At 45.5% G+C, this 14,449-nt stretch overlaps 8 protein-coding genes across 8 annotated transcripts; 3 read left to right on the forward strand and 5 right to left on the reverse strand.

The window, feature by feature from the left end:
- Positions 1–629: 629 nt before the first annotated feature.
- On the reverse strand, positions 630–1,808 carry FPOAC1_002383 (uncharacterized protein; the record flags this gene model as incomplete). The annotated part of the gene is made up of 2 exons (XM_044846963.1): positions 630–1,508; positions 1,557–1,808. The coding sequence occupies 2 exons, from the start codon at positions 1,806–1,808 to the stop codon at positions 630–632; spliced, it is 1,131 nt and encodes a 376-aa protein (XP_044712879.1).
- Positions 1,809–2,655: 847 nt separating this feature from the next.
- Positions 2,656–3,612, forward strand: FPOAC1_002384 (uncharacterized protein; the record flags this gene model as incomplete). Its single annotated transcript, XM_044846964.1, has 2 exons — positions 2,656–2,763; positions 2,833–3,612. The coding sequence occupies 2 exons, from the start codon at positions 2,656–2,658 to the stop codon at positions 3,610–3,612; spliced, it is 888 nt and encodes a 295-aa protein (XP_044712880.1).
- Positions 3,613–4,186: 574 nt separating this feature from the next.
- FPOAC1_002385 (uncharacterized protein) lies at positions 4,187–5,536 on the forward strand (the record flags this gene model as incomplete). The annotated part of the gene is made up of 1 exon (XM_044846965.1): positions 4,187–5,536. One exon carries the CDS (start codon positions 4,187–4,189, stop codon positions 5,534–5,536), a length of 1,350 nt encoding a protein of 449 aa, XP_044712881.1.
- Positions 5,537–6,104: 568 nt separating this feature from the next.
- FPOAC1_002386 (uncharacterized protein) lies at positions 6,105–7,144 on the reverse strand (the record flags this gene model as incomplete). Its single annotated transcript, XM_044846966.1, has 3 exons — positions 6,105–6,153; positions 6,200–6,456; positions 6,506–7,144. The coding sequence occupies 3 exons, from the start codon at positions 7,142–7,144 to the stop codon at positions 6,105–6,107; spliced, it is 945 nt and encodes a 314-aa protein (XP_044712882.1).
- Positions 7,145–7,438: 294 nt separating this feature from the next.
- Positions 7,439–8,353, reverse strand: FPOAC1_002387 (uncharacterized protein; the record flags this gene model as incomplete). Its single annotated transcript, XM_044846967.1, has 2 exons — positions 7,439–8,176; positions 8,228–8,353. The coding sequence occupies 2 exons, from the start codon at positions 8,351–8,353 to the stop codon at positions 7,439–7,441; spliced, it is 864 nt and encodes a 287-aa protein (XP_044712883.1).
- Positions 8,354–8,696: 343 nt separating this feature from the next.
- On the reverse strand, positions 8,697–10,643 carry FPOAC1_002388 (uncharacterized protein; the record flags this gene model as incomplete). Its single annotated transcript, XM_044846968.1, has 3 exons — positions 8,697–9,352; positions 10,082–10,304; positions 10,356–10,643. The coding sequence occupies 3 exons, from the start codon at positions 10,641–10,643 to the stop codon at positions 8,697–8,699; spliced, it is 1,167 nt and encodes a 388-aa protein (XP_044712884.1).
- Positions 10,644–11,809: 1,166 nt separating this feature from the next.
- On the reverse strand, positions 11,810–12,127 carry FPOAC1_002389 (uncharacterized protein; the record flags this gene model as incomplete). Its single annotated transcript, XM_044846969.1, has 3 exons — positions 11,810–11,851; positions 11,906–12,041; positions 12,093–12,127. 3 exons carry the CDS (start codon positions 12,125–12,127, stop codon positions 11,810–11,812), a joined length of 213 nt encoding a protein of 70 aa, XP_044712885.1.
- A 1,244-nt stretch (positions 12,128–13,371) lies between these two features.
- On the forward strand, positions 13,372–14,394 carry FPOAC1_002390 (uncharacterized protein; the record flags this gene model as incomplete). Its single annotated transcript, XM_044846970.1, has 2 exons — positions 13,372–13,688; positions 13,749–14,394. 2 exons carry the CDS (start codon positions 13,372–13,374, stop codon positions 14,392–14,394), a joined length of 963 nt encoding a protein of 320 aa, XP_044712886.1.
- Between the last annotated feature and the right edge of the window lie 55 nt (positions 14,395–14,449).

Genomic DNA, 14,449 nt, shown 5'->3' on the forward strand with positions numbered 1-14,449 from the left:
ATATAAGTACCTTTGTCTTATAGCCGGTGCGGAGGGCCTAGAAAGGGATAATTGCAGAGATAAGAGATTCCAGTTATTACTGATTTCGTCTTAGGTCCCGAGGTATTTCCGCAATCTCTTTATACCTGGTAATCAGGCTGCCAGGCATCATTTGGTTGAACGCCACGTGTCTGAACCAGATATAGACCCAGGCCTCAGGGTATCAGAAAAATTGGCCGCTGGAAGCCTAAGAGACGAAATTAGTGTGCCACTTCATGCCCCTTAGACCATAGCTCTTAGACTATTTATTTTTGTAACCTAAGACTTAGGAGGTCATTTTTTCTGCTACCCACTAGCCAGGTACCACTGTCCTTTATAACGGGGGCCTTCATTTTCGGGTACTTTGGCCTAGCGGTCGTCGCGACACCACGTAATTGGATACCTTCATATGCGCAGGTTCCAATGAGGAATTACTTTGTGAAATAATGAGGGGCCTAAGGTACCAGGACGTCCATCCTATGGCTCGGAGACTCAATTATGTCGGAACTCCATTACTGAGTGAGTGTAACGTTCAAGGTAGAATGTTGAACCAAGCTTTCGCATTGACAGCTCTAGCATCAAATAGCTTCCGCCTTTCCGTGGTCAGAGGTTCATGTCGCTCGGATCCATTCCTCTACAAGGTTTTGGATCTTATCGCTATTCTTCTCCATAAATAGCATGTGTCCATTGCCATGAATTCTTTCCTCTCCAAGCTCAACGTGCTTGGTCTTTGAGCAGCCAGCCTGTTTGAGGTACTTGGCTGTGCAATGATCATAAAGCATGTGGTAAGAAGCCTCGCCCGTAACGATCAAAATGGGCTTCGTTTCCAGATTGACAAGACGACGTGGCGCAGGCTTTTCAGCTTGAAGGATACACTCGACAAACCCTTCTCCTCGACTTGGCTGCACCTCTTGGATGAGTTCGGTCGAAGGATCAGTAACAGCTGGACTGTAGGTAAGACTAATATCAGTCAATCCCCAGGCTCGAGCGGTTTTGTTACCAAATACTGCATCTCTAAATGGCGGACCCGATGGCTCGAGGAGTACCAAACCCTTGGCAAGCTCAGGACGAGCATCCGCAATGAGAATTGGCATCATGCCGCCCTGACTATGACCCAGAAGGACGACAGGCTTGCCGATTCTGTCAAGAAGAGTAGCTCCAGCAGCTTGAACAGCTTTTTGTTGGTAGGTAGCATTGTTGATGAACTGCACATTCGAGCTATAGAAGGCATCGAAGGTTGGATCTCCTCGAAGTCCTGTGCCTGGCCATTGTGTATGCTTCTTTGCCTGGGGCCACAGGTTGAATTCTTGTGCGGCTGTAAAGCGCCGCTCGATGATTTCAGCGGAGTACGTCGAGGGTTTTGAAACACCATAGGCAGGAGACCATGCTGATCTGCCTCGGAAAGTTTGATCAACGATATAGACTTCGTAGCCTTGGCTTATGAACTGGGATGCCCACCCACGTCCGCCATCAGGTTTGTTCAAGAAGTTCTACCAAATATTTAGCCAGGGACATTTAAAGAGATGGGACTCACGTACTGTGCCTGTTTGAGCTTGGCCGTGGATGAGAACAATAGGTGTTTCTTTCTTTGCGCCTCCAACTGGTGATAGTTGTTCGATATACATCTGATCACGGCATATCTCCCCACCCGCACCGTCGCTCACATACCCCCCTCCTACGTAAAAGTATGAACGGATAGAAGCGACCTCATTCTGGCTGTTCTCGCTTGCCGTCACAACACTATGTGTGAAGCTAGTGGCGGCGACGACAAAAACAGAGGTCCAACGCATGATTAGTGAACAATGCCAATTTTGTGGGAGGTGGATCTGGAGATTAGCAGGGAAATGTTGGGTGATAAAGACACTAAATAAAGAGATTGTTGTTTACTATCAAGTACAGGTGATGAGGATGTCTTAAATCGCTCAAGGCTAGCAAAGTTTATGACCGGGATCATCGGTTCGTGGCACCATATGCGGTGTCGTGAATGACGAGCTAGAACGTGAACCCCGGTTCATCATAGCGTGTCAAGATTACATATAATTTCCATGATTCGGATTCTTGCAATAGTACTCGTTCCAAACAAAGCATTCTCCTCTAGAATTCTTTGGCCTAGCAGTTTCCAATCATTTTCTATGTAGCCATTCATCTAATCTTGGAAAAACACATCCAGACAGTCTCTCAAGTGGTTAAATATTATTTGTTGATTATTTGCCCGACTTATCTTCATGCACATCGTATTGATAGATAGAAACACCTCTCAAACGGATTCATATGAAGAAAAAGAGGTTGATACATATTTGCACGTTGATCTTTATCGATATTTTGTTTTGATGATGCTATACATCTTCGATAGTGTATGGTAGGAAGATGATAGCCAGCAGACAACATCGATATGATGCGACGTGTTTTTTGTTATGTTGCCGATAGGAACAGCACCATTGACAGTGTTATCGGCTAAGCGTCGGTTAATGTAAGCTACACCCTTCAATTGACAAACCCATGATCCCTGGTGTTTTGCTAGGGAACCTGACATTCAACAGGCGTCATCTTGGATAACGTCAATCAGTCACCTGTCAAGTTCAGAAATCACTTGACGAGCTTTGCCATAGCAACATCGTCAACGCGAACGACTGCAAAATGAATGACTCAGTTGCTCTATCCAAGTTCGACTCATTAATAGAGAAGAACCTAGTCTTTTATGACGAACAACAACAAATTGTTGAGTATGATGACAAAGGTCTCAAGGTAAGAACTACAACCGGGGCCATGTTGGAAATACAACTATAGTCCTATTACTGACACGTCGACTCGCAGTTTCAATTCATTCTCACGTCGGCTCTTGCAAGAAAGCCTACCTTACAGGTGGACCCTGTCAAAGACGAAAAGCCAGGCGAGACAACAACTGTACAAGCACGAGATGGGAGCGATATCAACACCGCTGGCTATGAGATTTGTGACGTTGGTACAACTCATTTTCTAGTCGCCAACAAGTTCTGTTTCGCGAGACCGCATCTCATGCTGCTTACTTCGGACGGAAACGAGCGCCAATATAAGCCACTGGACCAGAACGACTGGCAAGCTTTGAGCAACGTCTTGACTGACTTGGGTCATGACTATGTTGCCTTCTTCAACTGCGGACAAGACGGGGGATGTAGTCGACTACACAAGCACATGCAGTTGATGCCGAAACCGAAAGACAGTTTTGCAGCTTTCATGGACAATGAGAATGTTACGGAGCCCGACATTCCATTCCAGTGGTTTTTTCATCGTTTTGAGTCTCTATCACCACAACCGAATGAGTTGTTGAACACTTACGAACAACTTCTAAGAAAGGCCACGGACGTGGGAGAAGGTCTATCTGAACATGCCGACAGTCTACCAACAGGGGCGGCAATTCCGCACAACATGTTGGTCACAAACCAATGGATGATGGTCCTCCCCCGACGTCGAGCAGCTGTCAATAAAGAGGCTGGGGCTAATTCGATTGGTATGATGGGAGTTATTGCTGTTGCGACTCAAGAAGAGATTGATAGTTGGATACGTATTGGACCTGTTGAGGCACTCAAGGAGCTCGGTGTCCCAAAGACGCTCTAGTCTTATGCTTGTGTCCCAGACATCTATTTTCTGATGGAAGACACTTTATATCTATTCAATGATGATTTGAAACGCTTTATTTAATTTCCAGCTTGGCAATAAAACAATAACTAGTTCGAGTAAGCTTTGCATGTGTGTTGCGTCTTAACAACAATTCTACCACAACAGCCGGGCGTCGTCAAATTTATTCTATCGCACTCCGATTATCTGCACCACCCAATAACATACGTCAACTTACCATTGAATCTTCAAAAGCCACCAATCAAAAGCTGGAACGAAGTAACTGTTCTGTTTACGTTTCGGTATGTCCGACATGATCTGACTCAGTGCCAACAGCCAACTGGTTTTGCGACATCCTGGTCAGCTCTTTGATTGGCCTCTATTGCAACAACCACAAAGTCAGCCCTCAAGACTCAGTCAGGATGTAGGTATACGCTTTTGTGTACTGCACCTCGCCACTTACACCACTTCACCAGTATAATGGTTGGGAAGCATGTATATATATGATGCAAATAGTCTCTTGTCAACATTTTCATTCCTACCTGCAATATAACTACCATCGGCCTTAACAAAGATGGCCAACAAACCTAGTGTAGAATGGTTTCTTTCCAAAGCCAACCTCAATCCTCCTCCACGTCTTTCCCGTCTCACCATACCCGCATACCAAGATTTCCTTCACTTCGATCCCCCAAATCGTGACACGGCACACAACCTCCTTGTCCAAGCAAGAAAATGCTCTCCCAACTACAAACCTCCTGAAAGCCAAGCGTGGCACCATCTTCGCACGAGATCACAAAAGGCCGCAGTGTGCAATGATTTGAATTGGACTTTCACAAAGCATGAAATTGCCACAGTCTTTGACAAGTTGCTTAGCCAATCTACACTTCCTCCCGCCGGAGTCGCCCAGGCGTTACTGATGCGAGCTCGTTTATCTTCAATGGATGAACTCTGGGGACACCTTCTTGACGAATCGCTTGAGAGGAAGTTGAGAAACAAACAACTGAGTTCGGACTTCATTGAGTTTGAAGCAACTACAACCAGAATGACGTGGTTGGACAAAGTTGTGTCCCTTGACAATATTAACTACATTCACCTCGTTTGTCAAATGAAAGTCAGTCAAGTCGTTCTGGACAGGGCACTTGACATCGCGTTATCCAAACCGCCGTTACGGGTGATGAAACTGCTCCTCACTTTCGGAGCGGTTGCATCAAGTTACGTGGAGACCATAGACATCCACATCCAAGCTCGGAATATGGAGTTTATAGAACTGTTGTTATCAGCTCCTAACTCCATGGGTATTGACACCTGGGAGGAATGCCTCCGTCGAGAGATTCTTAGGGCTACAAATGGAGGGACAATTTCTGTATCATTCCTCCTCCTGCTTCTGGCAAATCGTCTGGAACTCGTATCTCCCTCATTACTACTGAGCACTCTCAGACTGGAGAATCATCAAGCTACAGCAATTGTCATGGCTTATTCACGCTCAACCCAAATGTTTTTCAACATCCGTCACCAAGCCTTTGACCTAGTATCTTGTTACCAAAGTAACAACAAGCGACAGGCCTTCTTTACACTTTTATCTGATTGCGAACTCATTGAAGATAGCTTGCTAGCTCGCAAGGAGGTCTTCGAGGGCGTAAAGGCCCGTGACATACCGCTAGTCAAGCTCTTGGTGGGAGCTGGTGTGACGGTGGATGAACCGTCATACAATGCTTTACAATGGGCTGTTTCTCAGATGGACTTTGAGATGATAGAGATTCTAGCAGGTGGGACCTTTGCATGCTATCCTAATCATGCGTTGGCCCGTATACCAGAGAATGCCACAGAACAGGATATGAGTCACATCAGGGCAATATATCGGTCAGTGGATCTAAGACGACAATCTCTCGACGAAGACGGTATGGACTATATGGACTTTACATAGCCAGTACAATAGTGAATGCAAAAACCCCTGTTTCAGTTTGAATTGTATTCACCGTCTAGCTGCTATCTAGTTTATATTTCTGCTGTATTGGTAAACATTATTGTCGTGTGGTTTGATTATGAGGCACCCCTCCTTCGCAACTGTCGCTGCCGGTCCCGCTCGCGCCGCTTCTCCTTACACGCCTCACAGGACCGACCCCAAAGAAGTGGAGGATTCCTCCCACACGTTGTACATAGCCCATGCCTTACACGACTGCGGCGCCGTTCCATTTGGTCTGTGTTATTCAAAATGTTACATATTTCGCAGCGAGTTCTACCTTCCTTCGCGTCACATGAAAAACAACGACGACACAAGTCTAGCTGCTGTTCAACAAGACGTTTTTGATCAATGTTGATGACTTTAGCGACGTCGTGGTCCTCGCAGGTGATGTATAATCCTGGAATTGACACACGGCATACAATACAGTACCGAGTTTCCAACAAAGTTGTGCCCTGGCGAATATTTTGCTGATGGATCTCATTACAAGGACCGCAGCGAACCACAGTCTCTGTTGTCAGAGCTTTGCAATTCACACAAAATAGTGGAACTGAGTATGGTCCTCGTGAAGGATGCTGATTCTGATTCTGTTGATCTTGTTGTGTCCTGTCTAACGAAGCTCCATACTGATTGTAGCTATTGTTTTCGGGGGTTAGACGTTGAGAGGCAAGGCCCTGATTATAAGAAGGTCCTGCTGAAGTGCTCTGGTAGTAAGGAGCTTGCGCGTAAAGAGACTGGGTTGTTAAGGCTGGAGGCGCAAATGGGTTGTCAGAACTCCCGTTAGTACGATTTCCAAACTCATAGCCAAGAGTCGGGACGTTGCGAAGCGGAAAACTAGGATTTCCAAATGGAAAAGTGCTATCAGGTCGTTGTAATGTATAAGCCTATTTATAGTTAGCATTATCTTCTCCACCACTGGACTCACTTATGTACTTCGTTTATGTCTGGCTTTATGTCTGACCGAGGATAAATCGTACGGTATCGGGGACGGCTTTGGGAACTCTCCATCTGGTCATAGCCAGATCTCTGCCTATAATCTTGGACAGGTGAGTAGGATGGTTCACTATATTCACCGTATCCTTGTGATGTTTGGAACTGAGCACTACCTCCGGTACTCGGCTGCCGTGCAAGAAACGGATTGTCAGATCGCAAATTACTGTTGTAGCCTTCTACGGGACGGTTTGGAAAGTCTCTTCCTCCCACATATCCCTGGGAGTAGTGGGTGTTAGCACCGCCTCCGACGGTAGACCGCTGTGAAAGAAAGGGATTGTCAGATTGGGTGTTGCTTTTGTAGATTTCTGCGGGACGATTCGGAAGATATCCCCTTTCACCATATTCCTGCCTGGAACGCAAATAGGTGTCAGCTCCATCGCGAGTATGTGGTGTAAATGGATTGTCTTGTCGTGAGTTGCTACTATAACGATCTACAGAAGAGGGCGAAAAGTCTCGTCTTTCGCCGTATCCAGAGCTTTGTGTCACAGAGATAGAGTCATCAAAGTTCTCGATAGGAGGCGGTGGGTCAGTAGTATTCGAGTAGTATCCGTACCTATCGTATGGACGTGAAGGATTCATGGTTCAATTAACGAGGATTTGTCTTTTGATACATCGGAATTATAGATCTTGTTTAGTCAATAGTAGGAAGGAGAAGAAATTAACGTATAGAACATTTTTATTTATACTTGAAAGGATATCTCTATCTGATTCAATGTTGGCAGGATCCGACTATATTTGTGAAAGCTGATATAGCTGATACACATGCGATACGTGACTCAGTGTCACAAACTCCCTTTGATGAAGTGATAATTATGACTTTGACGCACACGACTGTATGTTGGCCATCTTTCGGGAGTTGTCCTGCGCATTGAATCATTCTCGGCCGTCTTCCACCGGTTCCAAAATCCCTTCTTCTTTCATCCTTTTGCGACGATGATATCTTTCCCTCCGCAACTCTCTACACTCATTGCAGGTCCGGTATCCCGGCGATGTATCCTGTCGCCAACATAGGTTGCAGATACCTGCCTGTATGAGGGCTCTCTTCTCACCAGGGCTAAATATAGCCCTCTTCTTTGAATGGTACTCGCAGAAAATGCTTTCCCAAGAACATGCATCAGCCTTACATATGATACATGAGCGCGATTCCAATGTATCCGGGGGCTGGCTGTTATGGAACTCGGTGCAGTATTCGCATCGAATACCGAATTCAGGAAGAGGTTCTTGGCAGAGCAGGCAGAATACTGGGAGAGGTTTCCGTGTTTGATAATCACCCAGTTTTCGGCACATTTCTCTCCTCAGCCCGTAATCTTCGTGGCTTTTGACGCAGGGGTTGAAGGAATCAGCCCAACTGGTGTATTGCGAAGGATTCGGGTCGATCAATTGACCGCTTCCTTGCAAGAAAAGCTCGTTATTCTGTTGCTCAGCAGAATCGCCACTACTGAGTTCATTGCCCTGTAAAAAGGGGCTTTCGAGAAATCCATCGTTCATTAACAGTGGGGACGGATTGTAACTCATCTCAGCGAGTTGAGGTACTTGGACGTCCATCCGAGCCTCAACAGCCGATTGTGGAACGTAGTATGGCCCTTGTACAGAGCTACCGCTCGAAGGCGACTGTTGAGATAGATTAGCGTAGTTTTCGGGCGGGAAATAGTTGTTGTGTACCTGGCCTGGCCACTGCCATGGCTGCTGTCCGGGTAGGGTGTCAGAGGACACCGTCGAGTAAGTCTCGTCCATCCCTAGATAGACATCGTCTACTTCAAGATCATAAAAGAAAGAGTTTGTGTCCATTTTGCGAATTCCTTATGTGTTTGTTCAGACTTTTTCAAACTTTCAATCGCGAATGACCATATAAACGAAGTTGTTGATGTGCAAGACGGAAAGTAGAATAATAGAAAGGAAGAGCATGGTAGATATGGCTCTCTGTTTATATCCTGGGAAGACAGTACGAGAGTTTTTGCTCTCATAAATTTGACTTTGGCGTTCGTGTATTTACCTCGACAATGCCTAAATATATTACCTCAGACTATTACCGCACATCGGTTGCCAAGTTAAATTTCAACATAAAATCCCGGTGGTATTGGAGAATAACTATAAATATGCTCAAGCTTCCTGTTGCCGGGTTCTACCCACCTTATACACTCAAATCTCCAGCTTGTCCTTGATTCACCACAACATGTGCCTTCTTTTCGCCCTGAGAGTAGTAACGTACTGCGATGCAGAGCGTCTTGATCAGTAGTTGACAGTTTTGGACATAAGGTCCAGTAAAGTAAATATCCGGATTACCATGGATACGGCTATGTAGCGTGGCAAGTTGGCCAATATTATTGAAAACAGCAAAAACCAAAGAATGACAAATATCAGCATCAGAAAATGATTTAATATCTGCCGTGTTTTCAACGCTCTGAGCCTCCACCTCAGCCTCAGGTCTATGCTCCAGACTGAAGGCCTTGCAGAAAGTCGATGCAACAGCCGTCATCTTCATGCCGATTCTGTTGTAGTCCATTCCGTAAATGTCTCCGATCAGTTTATCGACGTTGGCGTTGTTGCCCTTTTCTGCTTGCTCAAGCATGTCTTCATAGGTACGCGCTCTGGTGAGCAAGAGAAGCAGACCGCATAGTGCTGAACCACCAAATGAAGAGCCCGAGATACGTTGGCACTGGTTGTTTTCTGTAACCTGAAAGAAGGATACTCCTGAACCAATGTTGACAAGTAGATATGGGTGAGCTTTTGGCGGTGTTGAAGGAACGATTGTTTCATCTACGAAAGTGTAGATATCGCAGCTCTGGCCTGGAATTGGTGGACGGTTATCTGGTCACAGTTAATACCTGCCTCAAGGGGTGTGTGAGGAAGTCATACCATGACTTGAACCGTCTATACCATCTGATATTTGACTAGCATCCAGGGGATTGACTAGGTACTGTAGCACTGGGTCTTGCAATTGATTCAGAGCTGTATCCATAGTTCGATTTCTATTTCTTTGGATGTTGATAGTATCAAGTGAGATGGTGACGAATGTCTTGTTCTGTGTCAACAAGAGAATATGACTGATGTTGCTCTGATGTTGCACGCTGATGCGGTGACTCAAAGAAGACTAGTGCCATTGCGACAATTAAGGGGGGGAAAGCTAATTTGCTGAATTTTCACAAAGTTCGCTTCGGTGGGTCTTTTGGCATCAGATAAGATAAGATTCATCCCAATACGTTTTCACCGAGCATCAAGTTCAACTTTATATAGGTAGTATTCCAAACTCTAATGATTTCCTGCCTATGATTTGGTATTCTACATGTATTGGCTTTGCTTCCCAAACTCTGAAAGAAATGAAAAACTCTGTTTGTTTCTTTGGCAAATTGCTAATTACAACTCTGATTCACTCTCGCCTGACCATGACTGCTTATTAGACCAATAATTATTATCATGATCCATCGGGTATCTCTCATATTAAACACACTACTCAAATAGCAACTGACTCCAAACTCATTCAACATTGCTCAATGGCTCATGCAGGCATGTTCATACCCTCATTAGCCTTGTATCCTTCTCCGGTAGCAACGCTCTGAGCCTCACGATACTCAGCTTCCTTATCTTGCTGAATCAAGTCACAGCATCCACAGCAACACGCAGTAGCAAGATCAACAAGACAACTGCCTTGAAGGTTGTGCTTCTCACGAAGGTTGGCGCGTTGAAGGGCCAGAGGGATCCAGTGTAGACCAACGCAGGTGGAAGCCCAGAACATAAGACACTAGAGACTTATCAGTACATCATAATCGCAGTGTTTTGTCGGAAGACATACAGAAGTGTTTACTGGCTCGTAACCTTGGAGGTTGCTGTTCTTTTGAAGACGATGATGTGTCTTGCCAAAGGTCACGCAGGGAACACAGCATGTGATGGCACAGAGACTGATAGGGCTGAAACAGCCAAAGAAGCTGTTTTGCCAAGGTTGAGATGTCTCGGGAGACTTGGAGTTGACATGTTCGCTGGGACGAGCAAGGACATCGTTGAAACGACCCTTCCACTCATTGAGGTCGTTGTGGTCGATGGGGCCGTTGTTTTGGGCATTTTTTTGAACTGGGGCAGCCATTATGAAGATGATTAAAGAAAATCGGTATTGAAGGAATGGCAAAGTGAAGAATCAGTGGCAGTTGGCTGGCTAACTGTCTGAAAACATGGAGGACAAGACGGGTTCTTATCCTGCTCCGAGGCACAAAGCCATTCAGCCCAAGTGCCAGTTACTTTCCACAATCATCGGACTACGGCTTAAGTGCCTGATACTAGCGTCGTGATCAGCGCGTAGACATGCCCAAAGCAAACGACGAAATTGCTTCTTCGACGCGAGGCACAGAATGTCCAATCACAGTCAACTTGTTGGAGTATCACGCGGAATGCTATCTCAGCCCTGCGATGTTAGAAAAGGATGTGATTCGGTAGTCAATATGGCAATAGGCGAAAGCTGAAGCGCCACTAATTTACGGTAGAGTCGTTTGCGGGTTGGGCGTTGGAGCTAAGACGAGCTTTGGGGATCAGCTGCAAGCCTCCAAAATGGTTCACACGTTTATCGTTGAACCTACAGATATCGGAAGACTTTAGTTGAATTATTTCTCATCCCTTTTGTTTTCTGAGACTAACCGCGTTCCTCTTCATCATTGTGGTCGTTGCGATTATTGTGTCTTGTGTGCACGAAATACAATGAACAATATTGTTGTGCTAGACTAGATTGAAGTACAAACCTGTCAGATCATTTTCGTTCGGCAGTTGACATGATCCATAGCGGAATAAAGGAACCATGAGATTAAGTGCTTGTCTTTGCACCTGAAACGCACTATTTGGCTGTCATTTCCTATGAGCGCGTCAATTCCGCTGCGGCTGAGACTCGGCAATTACTTCATGCAGTTTAAGTGCTGCCCGGTTTGTGAAATGAGACCAGTGACTCATACCTGTCGATCTCATAGATATGTCTAAATTCACGGTATTCTCATACGAATATCCAAACTTGCACTATCACTCATGTTAAAACGTTGAATAGTTTAAGTGGGATTCTTGCCCAGAATTCTATCATTCGCTAGTTTATGCAACTTTATCTAAATCCAGGCCGTAGTGTAATAGTTTTAGTGTACTCGTCTTGTTGAAAAAAATGATCTTGCCAGCAAGTACCCTGAATATGTGTATGTGTTTCTTCGTGAATGTGCATTAAGTGTCGTGATGTTGATGTGGTCTGAAACGCCTGCATTTCTTGACCGATGTCATTGTTTAATCTTCTAGCCAAGTGCTGTAAATCATGGTCGTCATAGTCTATAAAGTTGTTAGTGCTGATATTTCAAAGAGTAATATACACAAGTCACATACCTTTTCACTTTGTGGTGTGCTGTATGAAGCAAGTCTTCTATCGAAAGACCGCGATTGTGTCTGTGGCTTGAGCTGTGTGCGAACACCACCAACAACGACTGTAGCGCTACCGACTGTCAAGAGAAGAGGGACAATCCTGGTGACTTGTTAGTGTGTGGCTAGTGATGAGTGGAGATTTGAGGCTCACTTTTCAACGGGCATGGCTCTTAGGATTGGTTGCATATTGGATGATATTATGCCAGGGTTTGTTCTTGTTTCTCAATAGACAATTCAGACAAGTGAAGAACAAATCAATTGATATAGTAAGTATTACTGTAGATATTAATGATTCACAACGACATACTATCGATATATTATATATCATTTGTCCCGTATCTTGCATTGTTGATCTCAGTGTTCATGGCGTGGTGTAGCGGTGTTTCGAGGCCGCTGGGTGGTGCCATGAAAATGGCCCGGAACCCCTGGTCGGGTACTTCCGGAGGCTCAATCAAGCTCAGAATCGGGCCATAAGAAGATCCAGATCGTTTATATCTTGTGGTTTTTTGTGGGCGATAACATGAGATGTTCTGATGATTGAAACTCGTCTATTTTTCTATTTTATTTTTCTTCTCGATTGCCGATAAGAAGCCGTATTACGCGGTCGATTATCAGGAAGAGTCAGGCCAGCTAACGCGTCTGAACCACTAAAACTGTCCACTAAATAGCAAAGACCATGGTTAAAGACGCGTCCAAACGTGTTGAAACAGCAGGACAGCATTGTTTGAGCTCTGATACATCAATTCACCACACGTTTTGTCTAGGTAATGACTTATCGTTCAATTTGAATATATTATTATACGATATTCTCACCAACTGATACACAGATGATTCAAGCAGTCTATGTTACTCATGTCTTCTACAGGGTAACTTTCCAGGTACTGTTGAAAACCATCTGATGATTGGCAACGGCGTCTGCCGAAACAGGGAAATTTGAATGGATCCTAATCCGATCCAGATCGCACATCAGGCAACATCTTGGCCCAAAATACACCCATCTTTCCATTTGATAAACCACCATAGATAAGGCCCGAATATATCTTGAAGCTCTTGCCTCTTATCATTGTGCAAGTTTTGTTTTAGGCAGACGCATGATGATTCTTGAACACATACGATGACTTCATAACATCTCTGTATTGTCATGCTGATTTGTTGATGTGCTGGATGTAACTAACAAAAATTGATGAATACGATGCAGCCTATAATTGCTTTGTCTGTATAGCTTCATGTGAGATAGTTGTCAACCTTGATACCCAATGTTGAGACTTGGCTAAAGCTCCAGCCACTCAACCGCGCAAGCTCGTGACGTCATGCCAAGTCGTAGACTTGAACAATTCCCTCCCTTGTTTTACATATACATGATGCAAATACACCTTTACAGAACTATGTTGTAACCTCTTTCACCGATATCTATCGTAATTATCTTCATCATGCCGTGGAAAGACCATCTCAAGCGCCTCAAGAATGAATTCGAAAATCTAGTCGGTGAGCCACAAGCTCAGAACCAGAGCCAGAGCCAGAATCAAAATCAGCAATATTACCCCCCACCGCCTCCTCCTCCCCAAGGCCAACAGCCCATGGGCGGCCAGAACCAGAACCAGCAGCAAGGACACGTCTACTGGCAGCCCCAATTCCGCCCCGATGCACCCGTTTCTTCTGAGTGGGACGCAAAGATCGGTAACGGCCCGGATGGCTGGGGTAATCAGGAGCTACAGTACTACACCGCCGATCAACAAAACGCCTTCCAGTAAGTTTATCAGCACCTGACCTGATCTGGAAATCTACCGATAACTGATTACCGTTGTAGTACTCCAGATGGAAAGCTTGTTTTACGTGCCATTGCAAACAATGCAGAGTCTGATCATGAGAAGCGGTATACCTCCGCTCGACTCGTGAGTCGTCAGACGCTCTCTCGCGATCAAGGTGTCCTCACCGCCTGGCTTACTTCACCATGCGCGACAGGTATCTGGCCTGCATTCTGGCTTCTTCCGCAGGAGCCTTTTTCCTGGCCCACTGATGGAGAAGTCGACATAGCGGAGACGTGGAACGGCGATATGGAGAACCACTCGTGTCTCCATTGGGGACACCATCACGAGCCGGATAAGCATCGCGTCCTTGGCACCAAGATTCCCGACATGCAGCATCGGCCTGTGCGGTATGACCTGGCGTGGCTTCAGTCAGGTGGACACGCCGGGCAGGGCAGAATGATCTGGTACATTGATGGCAGGCCCGTCATGAAGGGGGATATTCCAGAGGGGACGAGACCGATGAGGGATATGAACATTCTTTTGAATGTTGCTATGGGTGGAAATGTTTGTGGTGGCAAGACACCCTCAGATGGACAGTACGATATGGTTGTTCATAGTCTGTATATGGGGAGTGAGCCTGAGTACGGCGGATGGCATAGATTCGAGTCTGATTGGGCTGCTGCTCCTATGGGTAATACTTACTAGCGGTTCCAACAATACCAAAACACATATTTTGTGGTTCTGCTCTACATATTACCTG

The sequence above is a fragment of the Fusarium poae genome, chromosome 1, assembly GCF_019609905.1.
Source record: "Fusarium poae strain DAOMC 252244 chromosome 1, whole genome shotgun sequence".
In the NCBI taxonomy this organism is placed as follows: Eukaryota; Fungi; Ascomycota; class Sordariomycetes; order Hypocreales; family Nectriaceae; genus Fusarium; species Fusarium poae.